Source organism: Tenrec ecaudatus, chromosome 14, assembly GCF_050624435.1.
Source record: "Tenrec ecaudatus isolate mTenEca1 chromosome 14, mTenEca1.hap1, whole genome shotgun sequence".
Lineage (NCBI taxonomy): Eukaryota > Metazoa > Chordata > Mammalia > Afrosoricida > Tenrecidae > Tenrec > Tenrec ecaudatus.
Genome location: NC_134543.1, coordinates 1,386,121 through 1,403,981, shown reverse-complemented (window position 1 = coordinate 1,403,981; position 17,861 = coordinate 1,386,121). Strand labels below are relative to the sequence as shown.

Sequence of the window (17,861 nt, the reverse complement as noted above, 5' to 3'; positions counted from 1 at the left end):
TTGAATTGTGGTGCTGGCACATAATATTGAAAGTGCTCTGCGCTGCCAAAAGAACAAGCCGATGTGGCTTAGAAGTCTGGCCAGAGTGCTCCTTAGAAGCAAGGATGGTGAGGCTTTGTCTTAGAGCCTTTGGACATGTTCTCAGGAGAGACCAGTCCTTGGAGAAGGACATCATGTTTGCTAAAGTGGAGGGTCAGCGAAAAAGAAGGCCCTTGGTGGGATGGGAGGACACCGTTGCTGCTATAATGGACGCAAGAATAGGAACAATTGTAAGGCTGGTGCGGGCCGGGTAGCGTCTCGTTCTGTTGTCTCATAGCACGGGGTCGCTATGCGTGGGAACCGACTCGATGCACCAGTGACAACAGTGACATGGTGACAACAGGAGCATCAAAAGAGAGTCATTGTGCCAGAATAATTGGTGACGTTATTCAGTCAGGAAATAGCATATGATCAAGAGCTGTTGTTACCGAAGGAAGTTGCATCGAAGGCAGTAGCGACAACAGGCTCCAGGGATTGACGGACCACCAACTGAAGTGCTTCAACAAGCAAATACCATGCTTGAAGTGCGTGCTCACGATGTGTGTCAGGCAGTTTGGAAGGCAGCCACCTGGTGGACTGGAAGGGATCCTTATTTGTGCCCATTCCAGAGAGAGGTGGTCCAATAGAATGTAGAGTGTAGAACTGGTTGACAGTATAGCGATGCCACGTACAAGTACATTTACACTGAAGGCAGCAATACAGCCACGTGGAAATTCAAGCGAGGCTCAGAAGAGGGTGTGGAATGAGATGTTGTTGTTGATGTCAGATGGATCTTGTCTGAAAGTGTTTTCCTGGCTGTACAAAGGCATTTGGGTTCTGACAATTACGGATAACATTGTGAGGAATGGGAATACCAGATGTTTCATTGTACTCGTGGGACCTGTACACGGACCAAGAGACAGTCATCTGAACAGAACTAGGAGGACTCTGTACGGTTTTAAGTCGAGAGAGGTGTGCTTCGAGCTTGTGTCCTTCTACCACACTTCTTCTGAATGCTGAGCAAGTAATTTGAAAATCTGTGAAAGCTAGACAATGATAAGGACGGCCAAAGAAATAGTTATACCTTTTAAGAATACTGACTACATCGTGGGCTGCCAGAGTAACAACACGTCTGTCTTGGAAGAAGTGTAGCCAGAAGGCTCCTTAGAATCGAGGATGGCGAGACAGACCGGCTCATGTATTTGTGACGTGCTTGGTGGCGTGCAGGGCGGTGAGAGAGAGAAAGGCCCTCCATGAGCTGCACTGGCAGTGGCTGCAGCAGGTGGCTCCAGCGTAAAGAATCACTGTGAGGGTGGGGTGGGGCGGCGCCGGAGAGGGTCTCCTGCTCTACAAGGGGTGGGGGTGGGGGAGCTGACTGGGAACTGACTCAGGCACCTGACAACAGCCTCTGCAACAGGGAGTCTGAAATGCTCTCATGTGGGCGAGGGGCCCTGGCGACGAGGGGTTAAGTGCTCAGCTGCTGACCAGAAGAGTGACAGCCCACCAGGAGAAAGATGTGGCATTCTTTTTTGGTAAAAGTTTCTAGCTTTGGGAGCCCTGGGGCAGTTCTGTCCTGTCCTGTAGGGTCGCTGAGTCGGAATCCGTTTGACATGGATGGGTTTGGGTGTTTGCCTGCATGCGGTGGCATGCATGTGTCTTGTTTTCTACAAGGGAAGACGTTGGCTCAATGGACAGGAGTTAAAAAGAGACAGTTTGTGAATGGTGGGATGTTATGCTATCTGTAAGAGCTCCCAATAAAACATGTTTTCTCCTCTTTTTTAAAAAAGAGACAGTCCACTGAAAACGCAAACAGCGAAGGGACGGTCTTCTGACTACCAGAAACAGCAGACACTGCACACAGTGCGCTCCTGCTGTGGACATGTGCGGGAGGTCCTTGCCCTAGTTCACTCCAGTCACATCCAGATGATAGCAGGTGTAGCCATTACCTCTGGGTTAATTTTTGTTAATTTTGTTTCGGACCAGACCTCCTCCGTGAGCTGCGTTGGGAGTGTTACTGCACCATCGTCTCGAGCTGTGTGTCCCTGCCACCTCTTTCTCACAGAGGAAGACACTTGCCAGACCGTCCCCCGGGTTCCTGTCACTCATCGCCTCGGTTGTGGTGTGCTTTCGCACAAATCTTGCCTTGCAGGGGTTCCTATCCCTGCTTAGAGGGGAAAGCTGCCTGCAGCCCCGGAGAGCGACAGACTTGGAAACCCACCAGAGCAGTTCCACCTTTCCTGGTAGGGTCGCTGTGAGGCTCAGAAGCACACCGCAGGTCTTTTCTTTCCTGTGCCTGGAGTGACTCGAGGGTAGGGAGTTAGGTGTTGGTTGGTTTCAAGGCTCTGCCTTCCTTGTTAGGGTTGTTTTATGACAAAGTGCAATGCCCACCTACCCTTCCTCAGCGTTGCTGCGGCTCGGAGGTGTAACTGGCCACTGTTCTTTCCTCACAGGCCAGGATGTTCAGTGAGGACAGGCCATGCCACCCAGCAGCCCTGGCGGTGCTGGCACAGTGGATCTGCTGCCCTCAGCTTCAGCTCCCAGGCTCGAGATGTGCTCATCTGATCAGTCAGGCCCAGCCCTGGCAGCACTGCCTGTACATTGGCCTCCTTAGGCCCCTGTCCCCTGCCCGCTCTTTGTGTCTGTCACTGGGCACACATTCCCTGAGGGTGTCCTGCCTTCTTGGGCCACGGGCAGAGCCGACCCTTGAGCCAAGCCGTCAGCAGCGACCTCCGGCTTCGTTCGGGAATAGTAGGGAATGTGCTTCCTATCCAGGAACCTATTGTGTCCTTGATTGTGGAAGTACTGGATCCAGCTCTTTGAGTTTTGTAGTTTGTTTTAAAATATGTCCCTTTGGTCTTTGTTCTTGTTTATTTTAATTGGGTGGAAATGGCTATAACAGAAGTTTACCATTTCAGGAACTTTCACCCGTGGCTAGGTGCTGGTTGTCCTTCCCATCGCCTGAAACAGACCCTGAGCAGTGGGCGCCCCCTGCTGTCCCAGGAAACCTTGGTTTTGGTACAGGCTCGATGCCCAGCCACCTCCCTTCTGGAGGGTGTGCGCCAGGACGCTCGTTTGATGCCCGTCTTGCTCGCGTCCCGGGTCCGGCCTCTGGGCTGCTGGCAGTAGTGCTGCGGTGGTGGCTGTCTGTGCCGTTCAGAGTGCAATTGCCGGCCGTACTGCTGGTCTTTGCTTAGCTTGCGGAGGGTCAGTCCTCTGTCACTGCAGCCCAGCCATTTCTCCTGTGCTCTCATGGTTCCCATCCTGCTGCTGCCTCTTGCCTCCCTCGGGCTCAGGGTCCAGGTGCGTTTCTGCACTGAAGCAGAGCTGTAGGTGGGCTGAGACTTATTTGCATAGAGGCAGTGGTCTTGGACATGACACAGGCGTTTGTGACCTTGAGCCGTTGGCATTAGTTTCACTGCTGTCATTTCAGAGAAAATCCAGAGAAGTCTAGATTGGTCTGGAAACACAGGGACATTGCGTAAGATATTTGTATGTTTATTTCCAGGTGATAAATGACAAGCCCCTCTCATTTACTGCCCACCCCTGGAAAGGTTCACTCAGAAGTAGTCACACGTGGAGCTTACCAGCATGTGAGCCAGCACGTAACGGCTGTGTTGCTGTCTCCGTCTTCTCCTCCTAGAATGTACGACAACATGTCCACAATGGTGTACATAAAGGAAGACAAGCTGGAGAAGCTGACCCAGGACGAGATCATCGCGAAGACAAAGCAGGTCATCCAGGGGCTGGAGGCCCTGAAGAACGAGCATAACTCCATCCTGCAGAGCCTGCTGGAGACGCTGAAGTGCTTGAAGCAGGACGATGAGAGTAACCTGGTGGAGGAGAAGTCCAACATGATCCGCAAGTCCCTGGAGATGCTGGAGCTCGGCCTGAGCGAGGCACAGGTAGGATGGACGAGGAGCCGGTGGCGTGATTGGAGCGTGAGGGCAGGGCAGACAGAAATGGGCTCTGGGGTGGGCGGCTTGTTGTGGGCCTGAGGCTGGGTCCCCGCTGACCTGAATTCCAAAGCATTGCATCAAAAAGGAGGCAGCTGGGACCCTCAGGACTTGGTTTGGCTTCATAGCCTGAAAACGGGTCGTGGCATTAGCGGGGTCTGGGGCCTTCATGTGCAAACATGCTCTGGACTCAGGGCATGTGGGTGGGGGTGGGGAGGTGTGTAGGCAGGTGCTGCCAGGTCAGCAGCTCCTCCACCGTGGGGACGAAGCTGGAGGAGCCCCAGCTGCAGCTGGCTGACCTCGGCCAAGGGCAGGGTTTTGCCTGCCGGGTCGTGCCATCTTCCTCGGAGCTTTTGGAAGGGCCCTGTGACAGTCATGCTGGAAACAGTGGGAGATCTGGGGACGCATGCATAGGTCTCTGTTCCCGAGGAGGGCCTGCCGGGCCTGCCAGCAAACCCTAGGTCAGACTCACTGTAGGAAGTGTTGGTTCACTCTTGGCCTGGTGCAGACCAGGGGCTCTGCTTTCATAAAGGAAGCTTCCACCTCGGCTCTGCATCCGTTTGGACCACGTGCATGACTGTAGATGTGTCTTGGTCTGCTCACCTTTGAGGCTCCTGTTTCTCATGTGCTTTTGCTGAAAGGATCATGCACTGCATTTTCTGGTTCAGCTAATGTCAAGATTAGAAAAGAAGGAAGCAGCAGCCCACCTCCTGGAGTTTTGAGTTTTGAACTTGGGAGTGGTGGTTCAAGGAGAGGACTCACGGGGCCAGGCAGCTCTTCTCCAGCTTGTTCTGCTCTCATCCCCTAAGGACTTGCTCTGGCCTCAGGCAGGCCCATTTCTGGCCTAGTCAGTAGGTAGTCTGCACAGAGGCCAGCCAGTGGATGCCCTGTGCAGGCTCCCCTGACCTCAGAACACTGGCAGTGTGAGCACCCACCCTGCCTGACCCCACTTAGTCCCACATCACCCGTGCTCGGGCACAGCACCACGCACACCAGGAGAAGGTTCTTTCCCGACAGCCTTTCAGGGCAAGGCTGGGAGCATCCAGGCCAACAGTCAGAACTGATTCTCTGAGCAGAGCAGCCATGTGTCCCTGCTGTTCAGGGAGATGCCCTTGGACAGGGAAAGGACTCAGGTTTCTGGTGTTCAGAGCCACTTGGGGAAATCTCTGTCCTGCCTGGAGGGCTGCCCCAGCTGAAGGGTAGACACAGGACAGAGTGACACATTGGGCTGTAGGAACGCTGGAGAAAATGCAGACATGTTGGTCCTGCTTGCTGGCACAGGAGGACACGCTGACCTGGGTTGTCTGTGCAGGTGATGATGGCGCTGTCCAACCACCTGAACGCTGTGGAGTCGGAGAAGCAGAAGCTGCGTGCCCAGGTCCGCCGGCTTTGCCAGGAGAACCAGTGGCTGCGGGACGAGCTGGCCAACACGCAGCAGAAGCTGCAGAAGAGCGAGCAGTCGGTGGCGCAGCTGGAGGAGGAGAAGAAGCACCTGGAATTCATGAACCAGCTGAAACAGTACGATGACGACACCTCCCCGGCTGTAAGTGGCTCTGGGTCCCCCTGGGGTCTGTCCGCTCTCTAGGGTTCCACCCCACCAGAGTAGGCTGGGGTGGGGGAACTAGCCCCCACACTGCTCCTGGGCCCGTCTGCCTCCGTCCCTGGTATTGCCACTGCTGTTGCTGCCTTTCTCAGTGTGGCTTTCAGAACAATGATCAGAAAAGGAGGGGGCTTACACTCCAGTGCTGTGTTCTCAGTGTGGTCTGGTCCTTTCACCCCTTCACCCCAGCCCTCCCTGTCTCAGCTCTGGGGTTCTTATCAGACCCCAAAAAACCAAGCTTACTGCCATTGAGTCCATCGGAGGAGAGACTAATGGCTTTGAACTGCTCACCCCTGTGTAAGAGGCTAGGTTCTTTAACAAGTGCACCACCAGGGCCCCTACAGCCAGACCAGGTACTGGAACTCAGGTCAACACCAGCTGGTGCTTCTGGGTGCAGCCCGGGGGTGGGGAGGGGGAGGAGGCTGGACCTCTGAGTGTCAGGCTTTGTTTTCAGTCGGCTCTTTATCTGCATGCTCCGTCCATTCTCGACTATGTTTCATCAGCTACTTTCTTTGAAAAATAAACTTGATTTTGGAATCATTTAGATTTGTAGAAAGTTGGGAGGTGACTGAAGAGAACCCCATAGCCTCCCCTGTACCCAAGCCATCGCCCCGCCAGGCTGGTTTCAGAGGCCACCAGTGCTTTCACTAGGACCCAGTCTAGGCTCCCACACTGTCTTATGCCAGCGGCTCAGTGTGACCATGTGCTCCTCCTGAGGACGGGGCTCAGCAGTGAGATGGACATCATGCTCTAGCCAAGGGAGGGTGTGGATACGTGGGTGCGGGCCATGGCTATCCACGTGCAGACTGAGGGAACCTGCTGAGCCCGCCATGGGCTGGGTCAGATTCAGGGTCAGGAGTTTGCAGCACAGTAGTGTGGCGACCCGGCTCTCAGAGCACACAGCTGGCACCTGGTTTCTCGTGACATTGACAGTTGTGAAGATCCAGGTAGTTGTTCTGTAGAACCTGACACAATCTGTCCCTGTGGTGCCACAGTTACGTACCCAGCTGCTAACTGAGATTGGCCCAGCTGTCTGCACGAGAGAGGTTAGCACCACCAAGTGGCCAACTGCAGAACTCCACGTTCTGGCCTGAACTGACCCTGGTAGGGCAAGGTGGAACTGCCCACAGCTTTCCACAGCCGTCAACTTGACCTTGGACAGAGCAGAAAGCCTTCCTCTTCTTCCATGGAGTGGCTGGTGGGTTTGAACTGTTAGGCTGTCAGGTAGCAGTTGATGGCTTTTCATGGTCCGGTGGTTCAGGCTGCGCAGGCCCGTCCTGCTCTATCAGGAGGGGTCTTTGTGTGTGCTTGGCTTGTAAACGGAGTCTCCCCTGCCATCTCCCATCCTCCTCTCTTAGAAGACACCACTCACTCTGCTGCCGTGTGATTTCTATCAGGGAAGCCACTTAAATCTGTTTGTACATATCTGACTCCCAGTCAGATTTCTCCTCAGGTAAGGGGCTCACTGTCCTCCTGGAGCCCCCTTGGCATACCTACAGGTGGAGACCCCGAGGCAGAGGTGGGCTGGTGGCCCAGCTAGGCCTGGGTTGAGTCTTCTGAGTTCTGGTTTAGCAAACTCCTTCACGGTAGCTCTTGCTAAGACAGAGGTTCTCAGGAGCTGATGGGGGTGCTTGTTAGACTCAGGGCTGTTCTTTTCTGTTTTCCAGGAGGACAGGGATACCGATTCCACCAAAGAGCCTCTGGATGACCTTTTCCCAAATGATGAGGATGACCCTGGCCAAGGCAGTGAGTGACTGTTGACACAAAGTCCCTTCCCTGTGGGAGCACATGTCCGCCGGCGGCAGTGACTTTGATGTACAGATGGATTGGGTTGATGGTCACCTTGTTCCTTTCCCAGCAGAGGAGAACGTAGCTTCTGCTTTGGGGGAAATAGGCAGTTCCTGGGTTGTTACATCCCAAATACAGACAATTCCTATTGCCCTGCCATGCAGCCAGGATGAGGCCAGAAATGGTATCCTACTGTGACTCACCAGGGCAGCCACATGGGAGAGATTCCCAGTTGGCACTGGCACGGGAGACTTGGAGGTGTCCTGCTAAGCCCTTTCAGGGTTCTAGTGTGTGAGATTGTCTCGTTGGCAGGACTGTGGAGAGTCCCACTCTGTCACTGTGGCGTGGTCTGCCACCATCTTTGAAGCCCTGCTCCAGTGTTAGCTACCTCTGCCCTCAACAGCCTAGGCGCAACAAGGTCACCACCTCAGCCCCATGCCCTGGTGTGGTCTGGACAAGGTTGTGGCCTCTGCATGCACGGAAGTCAGGCTACCTAAGACCCATATGAACCCAGTCCACTGGCCACGGATTCCACAGACAGTTAGCCAGACCCTAGAGCAGCGGTTCTCAACCTGTGGGTCGCAACTCCTTTGGGGTTCAAATGACCCTTTCACAGGGATCACTTGATTCATAACAGTAGCAAAATTATAGTTATGAAGTAACAACAAAAATCATTTGATGGTTGGGGGTCACCACAACAGGGAACAGTATGAAAGGGTCGTGGCAATAGGGAGGTTGAGAACCACTGCCCAAGAGAAAGAAGAGGGCTGGAGCAAGTTGGACATGCTCACAGCCAACATGACCCTCTTTCTGCCTCGCCTTCCTGGTGCCAGAAGAGGTCTCAGCCCCAGCCCCTCCCAGGTAGTAGGCGTGCCGAGGGGACCCGACAGAGCCTGGATCCCCAGTAGCCCATCCCTGTTCCTGCCCCTGCAGTTCAGCAGCAGCACAGCAGTGCGGCCGCCGCAGCCCAGCAGGGTGGCTACGAGATCCCTGCCCGACTGCGAACCCTGCACAACCTCGTCATCCAGTACGCCTCGCAGGGCCGCTATGAGGTTGCCGTGCCCCTGTGCAAGCAGGCCCTGGAGGACCTGGAGAAGACCTCGGGGCATGACCACCCGGATGTGGCCACCATGCTGAACATCCTGGCTCTGGTATACAGGTATGCACCTGGGGGTGCCGCGGGGGGCGCCAGCGCCTCACGCCTTACAGCAGGTTTATTCTGAACCAGCTTGCCCCTCAGAGCCCATCTCAGGCCTGCAGAAACGCCTCCCTTGTCACCACCTCTCATCCAGCACCCGGCTCTCACTCAGTCAACCTGGCCCTGCTTGTCTGTCGCCTGCCTCGTGCTTGCCACCTGGGTGGCTGGGTCTGGGATCCCCAATCCTGGGAGTGTGGTCCAGGTCACACCATGGGCCTCCCCCCGTATGGCTCTGCCCCAGCCGCTGCCCCACACCAGCCATGCGTCAGGGGACCAGTGTGTTGCCCTTGCACTGACAGGGCAGCCTGCGCAGGGAGCCTCTGGCCAGACTTTGGGCGCCATGCCTTCAGCTGCGCTGACCCAACACCGGGCACAGGTTGGCCCTCAGGAGGGGTGGGGCCATCAGAGCTCGGTTGCCTTGGGCCATTTGAGTTTGGTGGAACAAAGCACAATTCCTGCTCGGACCTCACTGCTGGGGGCTCTGTTTGGGCCTGCCCTGTGGCCCACGGAGAGGCAAGCACTTTGTTCAGGGTCTGAAGAGGAGGAGGCGGTGACGCCCTGCTCAGAGTGCCCGGCAGAGGGGGTCTTCCTAGAGTACTGTGTCAAGGGCTGCCCAGCCCTGCCAGAGGAGTCGGTGACTCATCTCTAGGTCGTCCCTGAGGGGATGGTGGCTGCCCGGTAGAGGGCTGATGGGGGCTGGGTGCACTGTCGTGGGCTCAGCAGGTAGATGTGGGAATAGCCACACTTGGAGTCGCTCTGTGCCACATGCACAGGTGAGGCAGGAAGGGGCTGGTTCAGGAGGCACAGGACAGGATGGTGCTGGGGGCCAGGTGCCCAGGTAGCAGGTATGTTGGGGACAGATAATGGAACCTGAGCAAGGATGGGTACCGTGGGGTCCGGCAGCCATGGGGACATGGCGCCAGTGTGGCTGGAAGGGGGAGGGTGTGACCATGTGGGAAAGTGACATTTTCAACAAGGTTCCACATTGGCAAGGGACAAGAAAGCGGAAACAGGAAGCAACCTGCGCTGTGAGGGATTACAGTTTTACTCGAGTCACTGATTGCAGCCCCAACGGAGCACACTTCACCCCACTTGCTCCCCGTGTTCTCCTTCCTTACCTCTCTGCCTGTGACCTCTGTCCATGCCCAACACTGCCCTTCAGCTGTCCTTAGTCTCCTGTGGCCTGCTGTCTGGGGCCCATCTCCTGAGTTACTGCTCCCCCAGGAGGCCTGTCTGTTGCGTAGCCGGAGGTTGAGCGGGGGTGGGGCCGGTGACTGAAGTGAGCCTGGACCTTGTTGTCAGGGCTGCACCATTTCTTTCGTGGCCACTCAGCCTGGTCTTTGATGATTTTCCGTTTTGTTCCACATTTTTCTTCCACTTTTTAACGTGCTCCTTTCGGGAGCAGCTGTTAGTCGTGGTGGCTGGACGTGAGTAATGGAATCCACCTGACCTTTGGGTATTTGGGAATTTTCACTCTTGTCATACACACTGCGGGGATTATCTAGCAGCAGATGTTGCACATAACGCATTGACTCAGTTCTGATGCGCAGCCGCTCTGCAGGCCGAGTGGAGCTGCTGACGGGTCCTGAGACGGTCGCTCTTCACAGGCCTAGAGCAGCTTTGACCCACCGAGCAGGGTGGTCGCACCTGCAGCCCAGGGCGTCCCCACGACGCCACGGGAGCTCCTCAGGGTGCGAGGCGTGGAGGGGCTGAGGGAGGCCCTGGCCCGGAGGCTAGCGAGTGGGCCTGCTGTTTTCGAAATGCTTGATTCTCTCAGAATCGGCGCGTACAGAAGAGTACAAAGTACAGATCCCCTGGAATAGAGAAAACCACGGAGAATGCCTCTGCACACGGATGACATGTGTGCCCTGCTGGGACTGGCACCGGGCTGGCAGACCAGTCTGCGTGTGCGCAGTACAAGTGCTGCCTCTTGCTTTGTACGCTGTCGGAACTTCCCTTATTTCATAGTTTGGGAGTTCCCTTTACACACGAGGACCTGGGGCCCGCCCCTAAAACACATGGTGTGTGTGTGGTGTGTGTGTGTTTCCGTGCAGGGACCAGAATAAATATAAAGATGCGGCCAACCTGCTGAACGATGCCCTCGCGATCCGAGAGAAGACGCTGGGCAGAGACCACCCTGCGGTTTGTACACCCTCTGCTATCACCCTTGTCACTCCCCGTTTCCCGACTCATCGAATGTTGACCAACAGGGAAAGGCTCAGAGGAGCCTCTCACAGGGGGGCAGGCAGGTGGTCTTCTCTCCTGTGACCCGCTGGTAAGCGTCCATGGGGCTCTGGCGCCCAGCACACGACCCGAATCCCACCCCAATCAAATCACTTGCACGTCTAGAAATCACTTTCTAAAGAATGTGCCCAGGCTTTCAAACCCTCATCCAGGTCCTTGTGATTCCAGGGAAATTAAAAATATAAAAAATCAAGGCCCTTCCTCCCTGAACTCTGCCCACTTTCTTGCAAATTGCTCCCTTGCTTCTCCCCGAGGCAGGTGTGCGAGCCTCACCGGGGCTGGCTGGCTGCCGTTCTGAGTCGCTCTCTGGTTTTGGCAGGTGGCGGCCACGCTGAACAATCTGGCAGTGCTCTACGGCAAGAGAGGAAAGTACAAGGAAGCGGAGCCGCTGTGCAAACGGGCCCTGGAGATCCGAGAAAAGGTGTGTGGAGGGAGGCCCGCCCTGTCAGCTGGGAGACAAGACCCTCTCCAAGTGCTCTCCAGCAAGTGGGGCAAGGAGTACCCCGTTTCAGCTGACAATGCCAAACCCCTGTTGTGGAGTCGGTTCCCACTCCATGTGACCTTGCAGCGGGTCTGTCTCCAAGGCTGGGAATCTCTCTCCAGGAGTGAGTGGCCCGTGGGTCTGAACTGCCCACCTGTGGTTTGCCGCCCAGTGCCACCAGGGCTCTTTGGCAGTGGTCAGGCAGAGAATAAAGTTAAAAGAATAGATGTGTTTGCAAAGAGGTGACAGGAAGCGTAAACATGAAACCATTCTTTTCAGACTGAAACACGAGCTCTGCTTTTGCCGGCTGGTTGTCCTTCCTGATCCTGGTTCTGTGTAGCTGGGCCCAGTGCATTGTCAAGGACGCATTTGGTTGTTATTTGCCATGAGGGGGTGGAGCTGGGAAAGTCTGCTGTGGTAATGCCAGCCCCAACATGTTGGAGAGACGCTGTTGTCAGGCCCAGGACCCAACGTTGTGGGTTTTTCTCTGAAATCAGAACTTAACCAACAGATAACCCATGGGTTTGTGGTCATTGGTCAGTGGAGTTGATACTGAGAGTTGGCTCGTTATTTGGGGCCAGATAACAGGGCAGTGGGAGAGGAAGCGGGCTGGGCCGCCTTACCTGATGCTGCGGCCCCGTGACCGTGTCTTCGTGGTGCATGTCCATTCTGGGTGAGCTGAGGCGTCTCAGAGCTGGAACAGCTGCAGATATTTGCTTGGCTGGAGTCACAGTTTGGGGTCCACAGAGGTCCAGTGCAAGGACCAGTTAGGTGACATTTGCTCTTTCATTCCCTGCCTCACTTAATCCTTGGGCCCTGGGTTGGTCATGGTTGGAGGCTACGAATTCATGTTCAGTCCAGTCTGGGGAAGGCCTAGTGCTGGCTGAGGAGCTGGGCCAGGCCAGGAATTGGGGGAGCAGCAGGATGCCTCCAGAAGGGTTGGAGGGACACGGGCAGAGGGAGAGAGATGCTTCAGGAGCAGGAGCAGGGTTTCCTGTGGGCTCCTTGGAGGCCAGCTCCTCCTGGAGGCCGACTCTGCTGCAATGGGCAGGGACCAGCTGATAGCGAGATGGCTAGATGGCCTCGTCCTGGGGAGGGCTCCTCGGAGGAGGAGGTGGCTTTTACAGCCAGGCCGTTGGTGTAGAAAGGGAGGTGAGGGGGTGCGGATGGAGCTGAGCAACAGGCCTTCGAGTCGGAAAGGGCGTCTTGAGAACTTGGCAGTGAGATTAACGTAATCTTTCTTGTGCTCTACAGAATACAGGGTGCCTTTTCAAAGAGTTTGTAGAAAATGGAATCGAAAGAACATTTCCATCCTGTAACCACTATTCCCTTCTCAGAGTGTGGGGGGTTGGTTCTGCGGCTGGCGCCCAGACGTTCATGGGACACTGGCTCTTTCCCAGGAGCCTTTTGAAGCGCCCTGTGTGTACGGTGAGGTGTGGGCTCAGGCATGGTCTCTGAGCGTGCACGTGGGGGTGTCTGGCTGCTTGCTCAGGGCTTACTGGTGTTTTGCTTAGGTAGCTCTGTGGTCGAGCCTCTGTCAGGATGGGCGTGGACTGATGGCTGTGAACCCATCGATACCTGTTTTTGATACTCGGCTTTATTCCCAGGTCCTGGGCAAGGACCACCCCGATGTGGCCAAGCAGCTGAACAACTTGGCCCTGCTGTGTCAGAACCAGGGCAAGTACGAGGAGGTGGAATACTACTACCAGCGGGCCCTGGACATCTACCAGACCAAGCTGGGGCCTGACGACCCCAATGTGGCCAAGACCAAGAACAACCTGGTATGCCGACCGTGCCCTCTCCAGAGCACCTGAGCACCCTCCCCTCCCAGTCCTCGGAGGCTTCCTGTCACCGAGCGTGACCGCAGCCGTCTCCTTCATTCTCAGGCGTCCTGCTACCTGAAGCAGGGCAAGTTCAAGCAAGCGGAGACGCTCTACAAGGAAATCCTCACTCGCGCACACGAACGGGAGTTTGGGTCTGTGGACGGTAAGGAGCTCGTGCCCGTCTCAAGCGCACGTCGCTGTAAGCGCAGTGAGGAGGCCTGGCTGACTTGCCATCGGCATATCTGAGTCATCACGCTGTTTAGTTGTGGATTTAGCTGCAAGTTTTGCAATAGTGTTCCAGAAAAGGCTTGCAAGTGTTAGCTCACACTCCCCCCAGTTCACACTCTGTGATGATCCCGGAAGGCGCCACTGAGTGGGACTCCCTGCTGTCCCTGGGGGAGGTCCCGCCGCCGACCTTCACTGACCTTCCCTGGGCCGGTGGCCCACGCTCCAGGAAGCCAGGCTGAGTAGATGGTGCACGCCGGGGGAAACCTGCCGTCCACAGCAGGATGCTCCAGACTGTCCCCTCTGCCCTGGGGCTTGCTCCCTCACTGCCGGGCACATCAGTGTTGCCCAGGGCCTGCTCACTGGCATGTTCAGCTCGCACAGTGGCTCTGTGGAGGGACCGTCGCCCTCCAGGAGACGGAGCCTGCAGACGGGCCACTGGCCCTGGGGCCTGGGTAGTCGAGCACAGAGGGCCCTGCAGTACCGCTGTCCTGCCCGTCCTTCCTCTGAGGGCTGTGCTGTGTGTGCAGGGCAGTTATGTGGAGCGAGGCAGCCCCACGCCTGCCTGTTTCTAGCCCTCCTCCAGCCCCCTCAGGTGTGCCCACAGCTCTTCACCCCACTCTCCACCAGCTTCCCGACGCCCTTGCTTTCATTTTCTTCTCTGGCCAACACGAGGCCTCACACCCCAAATACTGCCGGCCTTGTCCGGGAGCTTGGATCACTGGGACGTCTTCCAGGGGAATGAGGAATTTCACCAGGAGTCTCCTAGTGGAATTACCAGGCTTGAGAGTTGTCCTTGTGTCTGGCTGGATCCATGTGGGTCTGCCCGTCCTGGTGGTCCAGCTCTCTTTCCTGGAGTGAACGTACCCCTTCAGGTGGTCAGAGGCCTGGACCACACCATGACGGGAGCCTCTGCCCTGAGTGTCTGAAGCGCCCTCTCCTTCCCAGATGAGAACAAGCCCATCTGGATGCACGCGGAGGAGCGGGAAGAGTGCAAAGTAAGGCTCCTGCTTTCAGAGCTCTTCAGAGCCGGCACACTGCTGTCAGCGTAATGACCCTTTGACGTTGCCTCGCAGGGAAAGCAGAAGGAGGGGGCGGCTTTTGGCGAGTACGGTGGCTGGTACAAAGCCTGCAAAGTCGACAGGTGGGTGTGTCTGCTGGAGACCGGGACGGCTGGTGTGGGGCGGCGGGCCGCAGGGTGTGTGCCCGCAGCGTCTCCAGGCTTTTTACCTGGAGCCTCACTGGCGGCCAGCACACGTCCCCACACAGGGCGAGGTCTGTTGGTTCAGCTGGCTTTGTCCGAGGGTTGACAGGGACACAGGTGCAGACTGAGAGGCACTGCTCAAGGCATCACCTGGGAAAGAGGCAGCTCTCCTTTGCCCTGTAGGGTCAGTAGGCGCCCTGGGGGCAGAGCGGGTCACCCTGTGGTCAGCAGTTGAAGCCCATCAGCCCCTGTGTCCTGTAGGGTCTGGTGCTTTGGTGTCGTGGAGAATCCTGCCTCGTGAGCGGTTCTTCTCGGTCCTGTGGGGTCCCGGCTGCTCTTGTTCGGTACTGTTGAGTTAGTTCTGCCTCCGAGTGACCCGATGCCCAACAGCACGCTCCAGCCCTCACAGTTGTGCTTGTGACAGAGCCACATCGTGAGCGTGACCTTCTGCAGGGACTGGACTCTAAGTGCATGAGGCTCTCTTACCATCCCAGCCTCCAAGGAGCGTTAGGCTGTGTTTGTGAACCAACACAGATTTGTGTGTTCTTCTGACAATGGCCTTGACCAGCACCGTCATCAGTGAGCAGCTTCTCTGTCCAACTCAACATGCATTTGAGGCGACTGAAAATACCATCGCTTGGGGCAGAGTGACCCGACACTGTAAGGGGGTCGTGGGCAGCAGAGTCACCCAGTGTGGTGCTCTGGTTGCTTTCTTGACCAGTCATGACCGCCTTCGCCCTCACTGTTAGCATGCTGTGATGTGGGCCCTTCGTCCATCGGGAGGGCTTTGGTTTTCTTTCTTTACACTCAGTGCCCAACACAGGGCCTGCTGCGTCTAGTGGGCAGTGCAGGGTGGGGGTGGAGTCCCCAGGCAGGCTGGCACAGTTTCTGTGAAAGGGGGCCAGTGGGTTATTGGCAACAGAGACTTGGTGTGGACCAGGGCCAGCTCAGGGCAGGGTGCACGAGCTGATGTCATCGGATGGCTGAGAGAAGCTGGGCTTGAGGTGGCCGAGCCCTCTTGTGAACGGGCTGCCCAGTGCGGCTGCAAGTGCCCCCTGTGTGCTCTCTCTTAGCCCCACCGTCACCACGACGCTGAAGAACCTGGGTGCGCTGTACAGACGCCAGGGCAAGTTTGAGGCTGCCGAGACGCTGGAGGAAGCCGCAATGCGCTCGCGCAAACAGGCAAGATTCCCTCTGATGTGGGGCACGCGGTCCACAGAGCCCGCGCCCGGGTACCTGTGCGTTACATTGATGGGGTCTGGCCCAGATGGAACATGCGTTGGCCATGTTTGGAATCTAACATCTTCACGAACGCGGCAAACCTTGGGTGTACATGCTTCTGGAACCCCCCCACCCCCATGAGCAGAGCAGAGGAGCAGCAGGGGCAGCTGCGGGGGCGAGGACCCCCAGGCTGGGCCGTGGGTGTGGCTTCAGGCCACTCCTGCAGAGCCCAGTGCAGCTCTGATGGCGCCCCGGCAAATGTGGAGCATGGGCCTCAGCTGAGGAGCCACATCAGCAGGTCAGGTCCGACAGAGTCTGCAAGAGGAACACAATGCAGGAAGAGAGGAAGGGGGAGGGCTAATGTGTCCCCGAGATTGCCCCACCCACTGCTCCCGGCACCTCTGCTCTGCTGTGGCAGCCGGAGGCTGGAGCGCTATTGGTGGCCTGCCCTCATGACGGGGAGGTACCTGCTGCAGGTCTTGACCAAACCCTGTTGGGAACATAGACATCTTGTACCTTGTTCCTGTAACGCCCCTGAGACCCACGTGGGCAGTCGATTGTGGGTCATCCCTGGTTTTGCAGCGACGTGGTTATTAGTGTACACACACTGGATAGTCCCCTGCATGCTATGACAGGGCTTTGCAGACAGACGCACGGACACGTTGGGGGAACTTGCAGTGTGCCCAGCTCCCCTGTTGTGTAGCACAAGAGACCAGCCTGCTCTCCAGGGAGCTCAGCAGGGTCCGGAGGTGACAGCCGCGGCCTCACTCCTGCATCAGGCGCTCACTCTGACGTGTGAGCGAGCTGGGGTCACAGCTCAGCTCACCCTACTTTGTGATATGGTGAGGAACCCCAAAGCTCCTCCTCCTCCCAGAATTCAGAGAGGACTTGAAAGAAAAAGCCTCAAGGAAAAATGCATTATCGTTCTATTACATTTTTCCATGGGCTTCCTGAAAGCCCCCTTGAGGGCATCAGGGGGCTCCAACCCACAGTGATCCCCACATCCAACAGAGGGAAACACCGCCAGTCCTGCCCTGTCCTTCCAGACAGTGTCCCTCCCAGAGAGGGTCTTGGGGTTTCCGCTGACGCCCCGCTGCTGTTCCCCAGGGTCTTGACACTGCACACAAGCAGCGCGTGGCCGAGGTGCTCAGCGACCCTGAGAGCGCAGAGAAGCGGCGCAGCCGGGAGAGCCTCCACACGGACGTGGTCAAGTACGAGAGCGGGCCTGACGGCGGCGAGGAAGTGAGTATGAGCGTAGAGTGGAACGGGGTAAGTAGTCACGGCCACCGTACCCGCTCAGACGCTGGCACTTCCCGCTGACCCAACTAACTCGCTTTCTGACAACACCCCCTGCCCAATTCTCCACTGCTCCCCTCACTCATCAGACTGACACACCCACGTTTCCTTGTCTTGAAAGAGCTTAAGGGAAAAAAGCATTTGGTGGCAACTTCTTTTGAGGTCCCCACTGCCCTGTGCAGGGTGTCTGGTGGCCATGGGGCTCCCTCTCAGGTGCTGCCGCAGCTCCCGTCTCAGCACGTGCCTGCGTGCGCAGCCTGCCAGGCTGCCTCGCCTCTGGTCTCCGCAGTCGGCCACCCGTGTGGCCTCGGCACTGCTCTCCATCCTGCGTGCTTGTGACACGGGAAGAGCCCAGCGTGCACATTGTGCCCCTGGGTCTGCACTCAGCAGGGAGGGGCAGCACTGGGCGCGAGCTGTGACTGCTCACAGCCTCGCTGCAAACCGGTCCATCCCTCGTGCCCATCCCTCTGGCTGTGGCTATTGAATAAGAGCCACCAAGCTACAGAAACGCTCTGTGAAGAAGGGGAATGGCCAAGACTTCTGGGAGACGTCTTTGGCTGGTTTGTCCCGGGCAGCTGCCTTGGCCTGGGCTCTTTGTGCCGAGACAGCAGTAGTCCAATGTGCCTGGCTCTTCTCTGGCTGCCGATGGCCACTCACGGAAGTTCTGGGGGAAGTTTCTTGACGGTTCCTTCTCGGTCAGCATTTCTGTGAAACCACAGGACAGTAAAATTGATGAGAACTCGAGAGTGCAGAGTTCTGTTTCTGTTTAGAAACCGGGAATTGGGGGCTGAAGACACTTGCCCCTCTGCT

The 17,861-nt window shown here is 56.8% G+C and overlaps 1 protein-coding gene across 13 annotated transcripts in view; it reads left to right on the top strand.

The window, feature by feature from the left end:
- The window catches only part of KLC1 (kinesin light chain 1), a 47,088-nt gene that overhangs the window by 17,449 nt on the left and 11,778 nt on the right, over window positions 1-17,861 (top strand). For 7 of the 13 annotated variants that reach the window (XR_012779700.1, XM_075531144.1, XM_075531148.1 and 4 more), the window contains exons 2-13: window positions 3,659-3,920; window positions 5,284-5,514; window positions 7,239-7,317; window positions 8,293-8,518; window positions 10,612-10,699; window positions 11,121-11,222; window positions 12,890-13,063; window positions 13,169-13,268; window positions 14,279-14,328; window positions 14,407-14,474; window positions 15,608-15,716; window positions 16,863-17,024. Coding sequence is in view for 12 of the 13 variants with exons in the window: in XM_075531144.1 (XP_075387259.1) it covers window positions 3,660-3,920; window positions 5,284-5,514; window positions 7,239-7,317; window positions 8,293-8,518; window positions 10,612-10,699; window positions 11,121-11,222; window positions 12,890-13,063; window positions 13,169-13,268; window positions 14,279-14,328; window positions 14,407-14,474; window positions 15,608-15,716; window positions 16,863-17,024 (1,650 nt within the window). In the remaining variant the exon portion in view is untranslated. Of the gene's footprint in view, window positions 1-2,083; window positions 2,259-3,658; window positions 3,921-5,283; window positions 5,515-7,238; window positions 7,318-8,292; window positions 8,519-10,611; window positions 10,700-11,120; window positions 11,223-12,889; window positions 13,064-13,168; window positions 13,269-14,278; window positions 14,329-14,406; window positions 14,475-15,607; window positions 15,717-16,862; window positions 17,025-17,861 lie in introns of those variants that run through there. The other 6 variants (XM_075531149.1, XM_075531146.1, XM_075531151.1 and 3 more) reach the window with 2 other exon arrangements.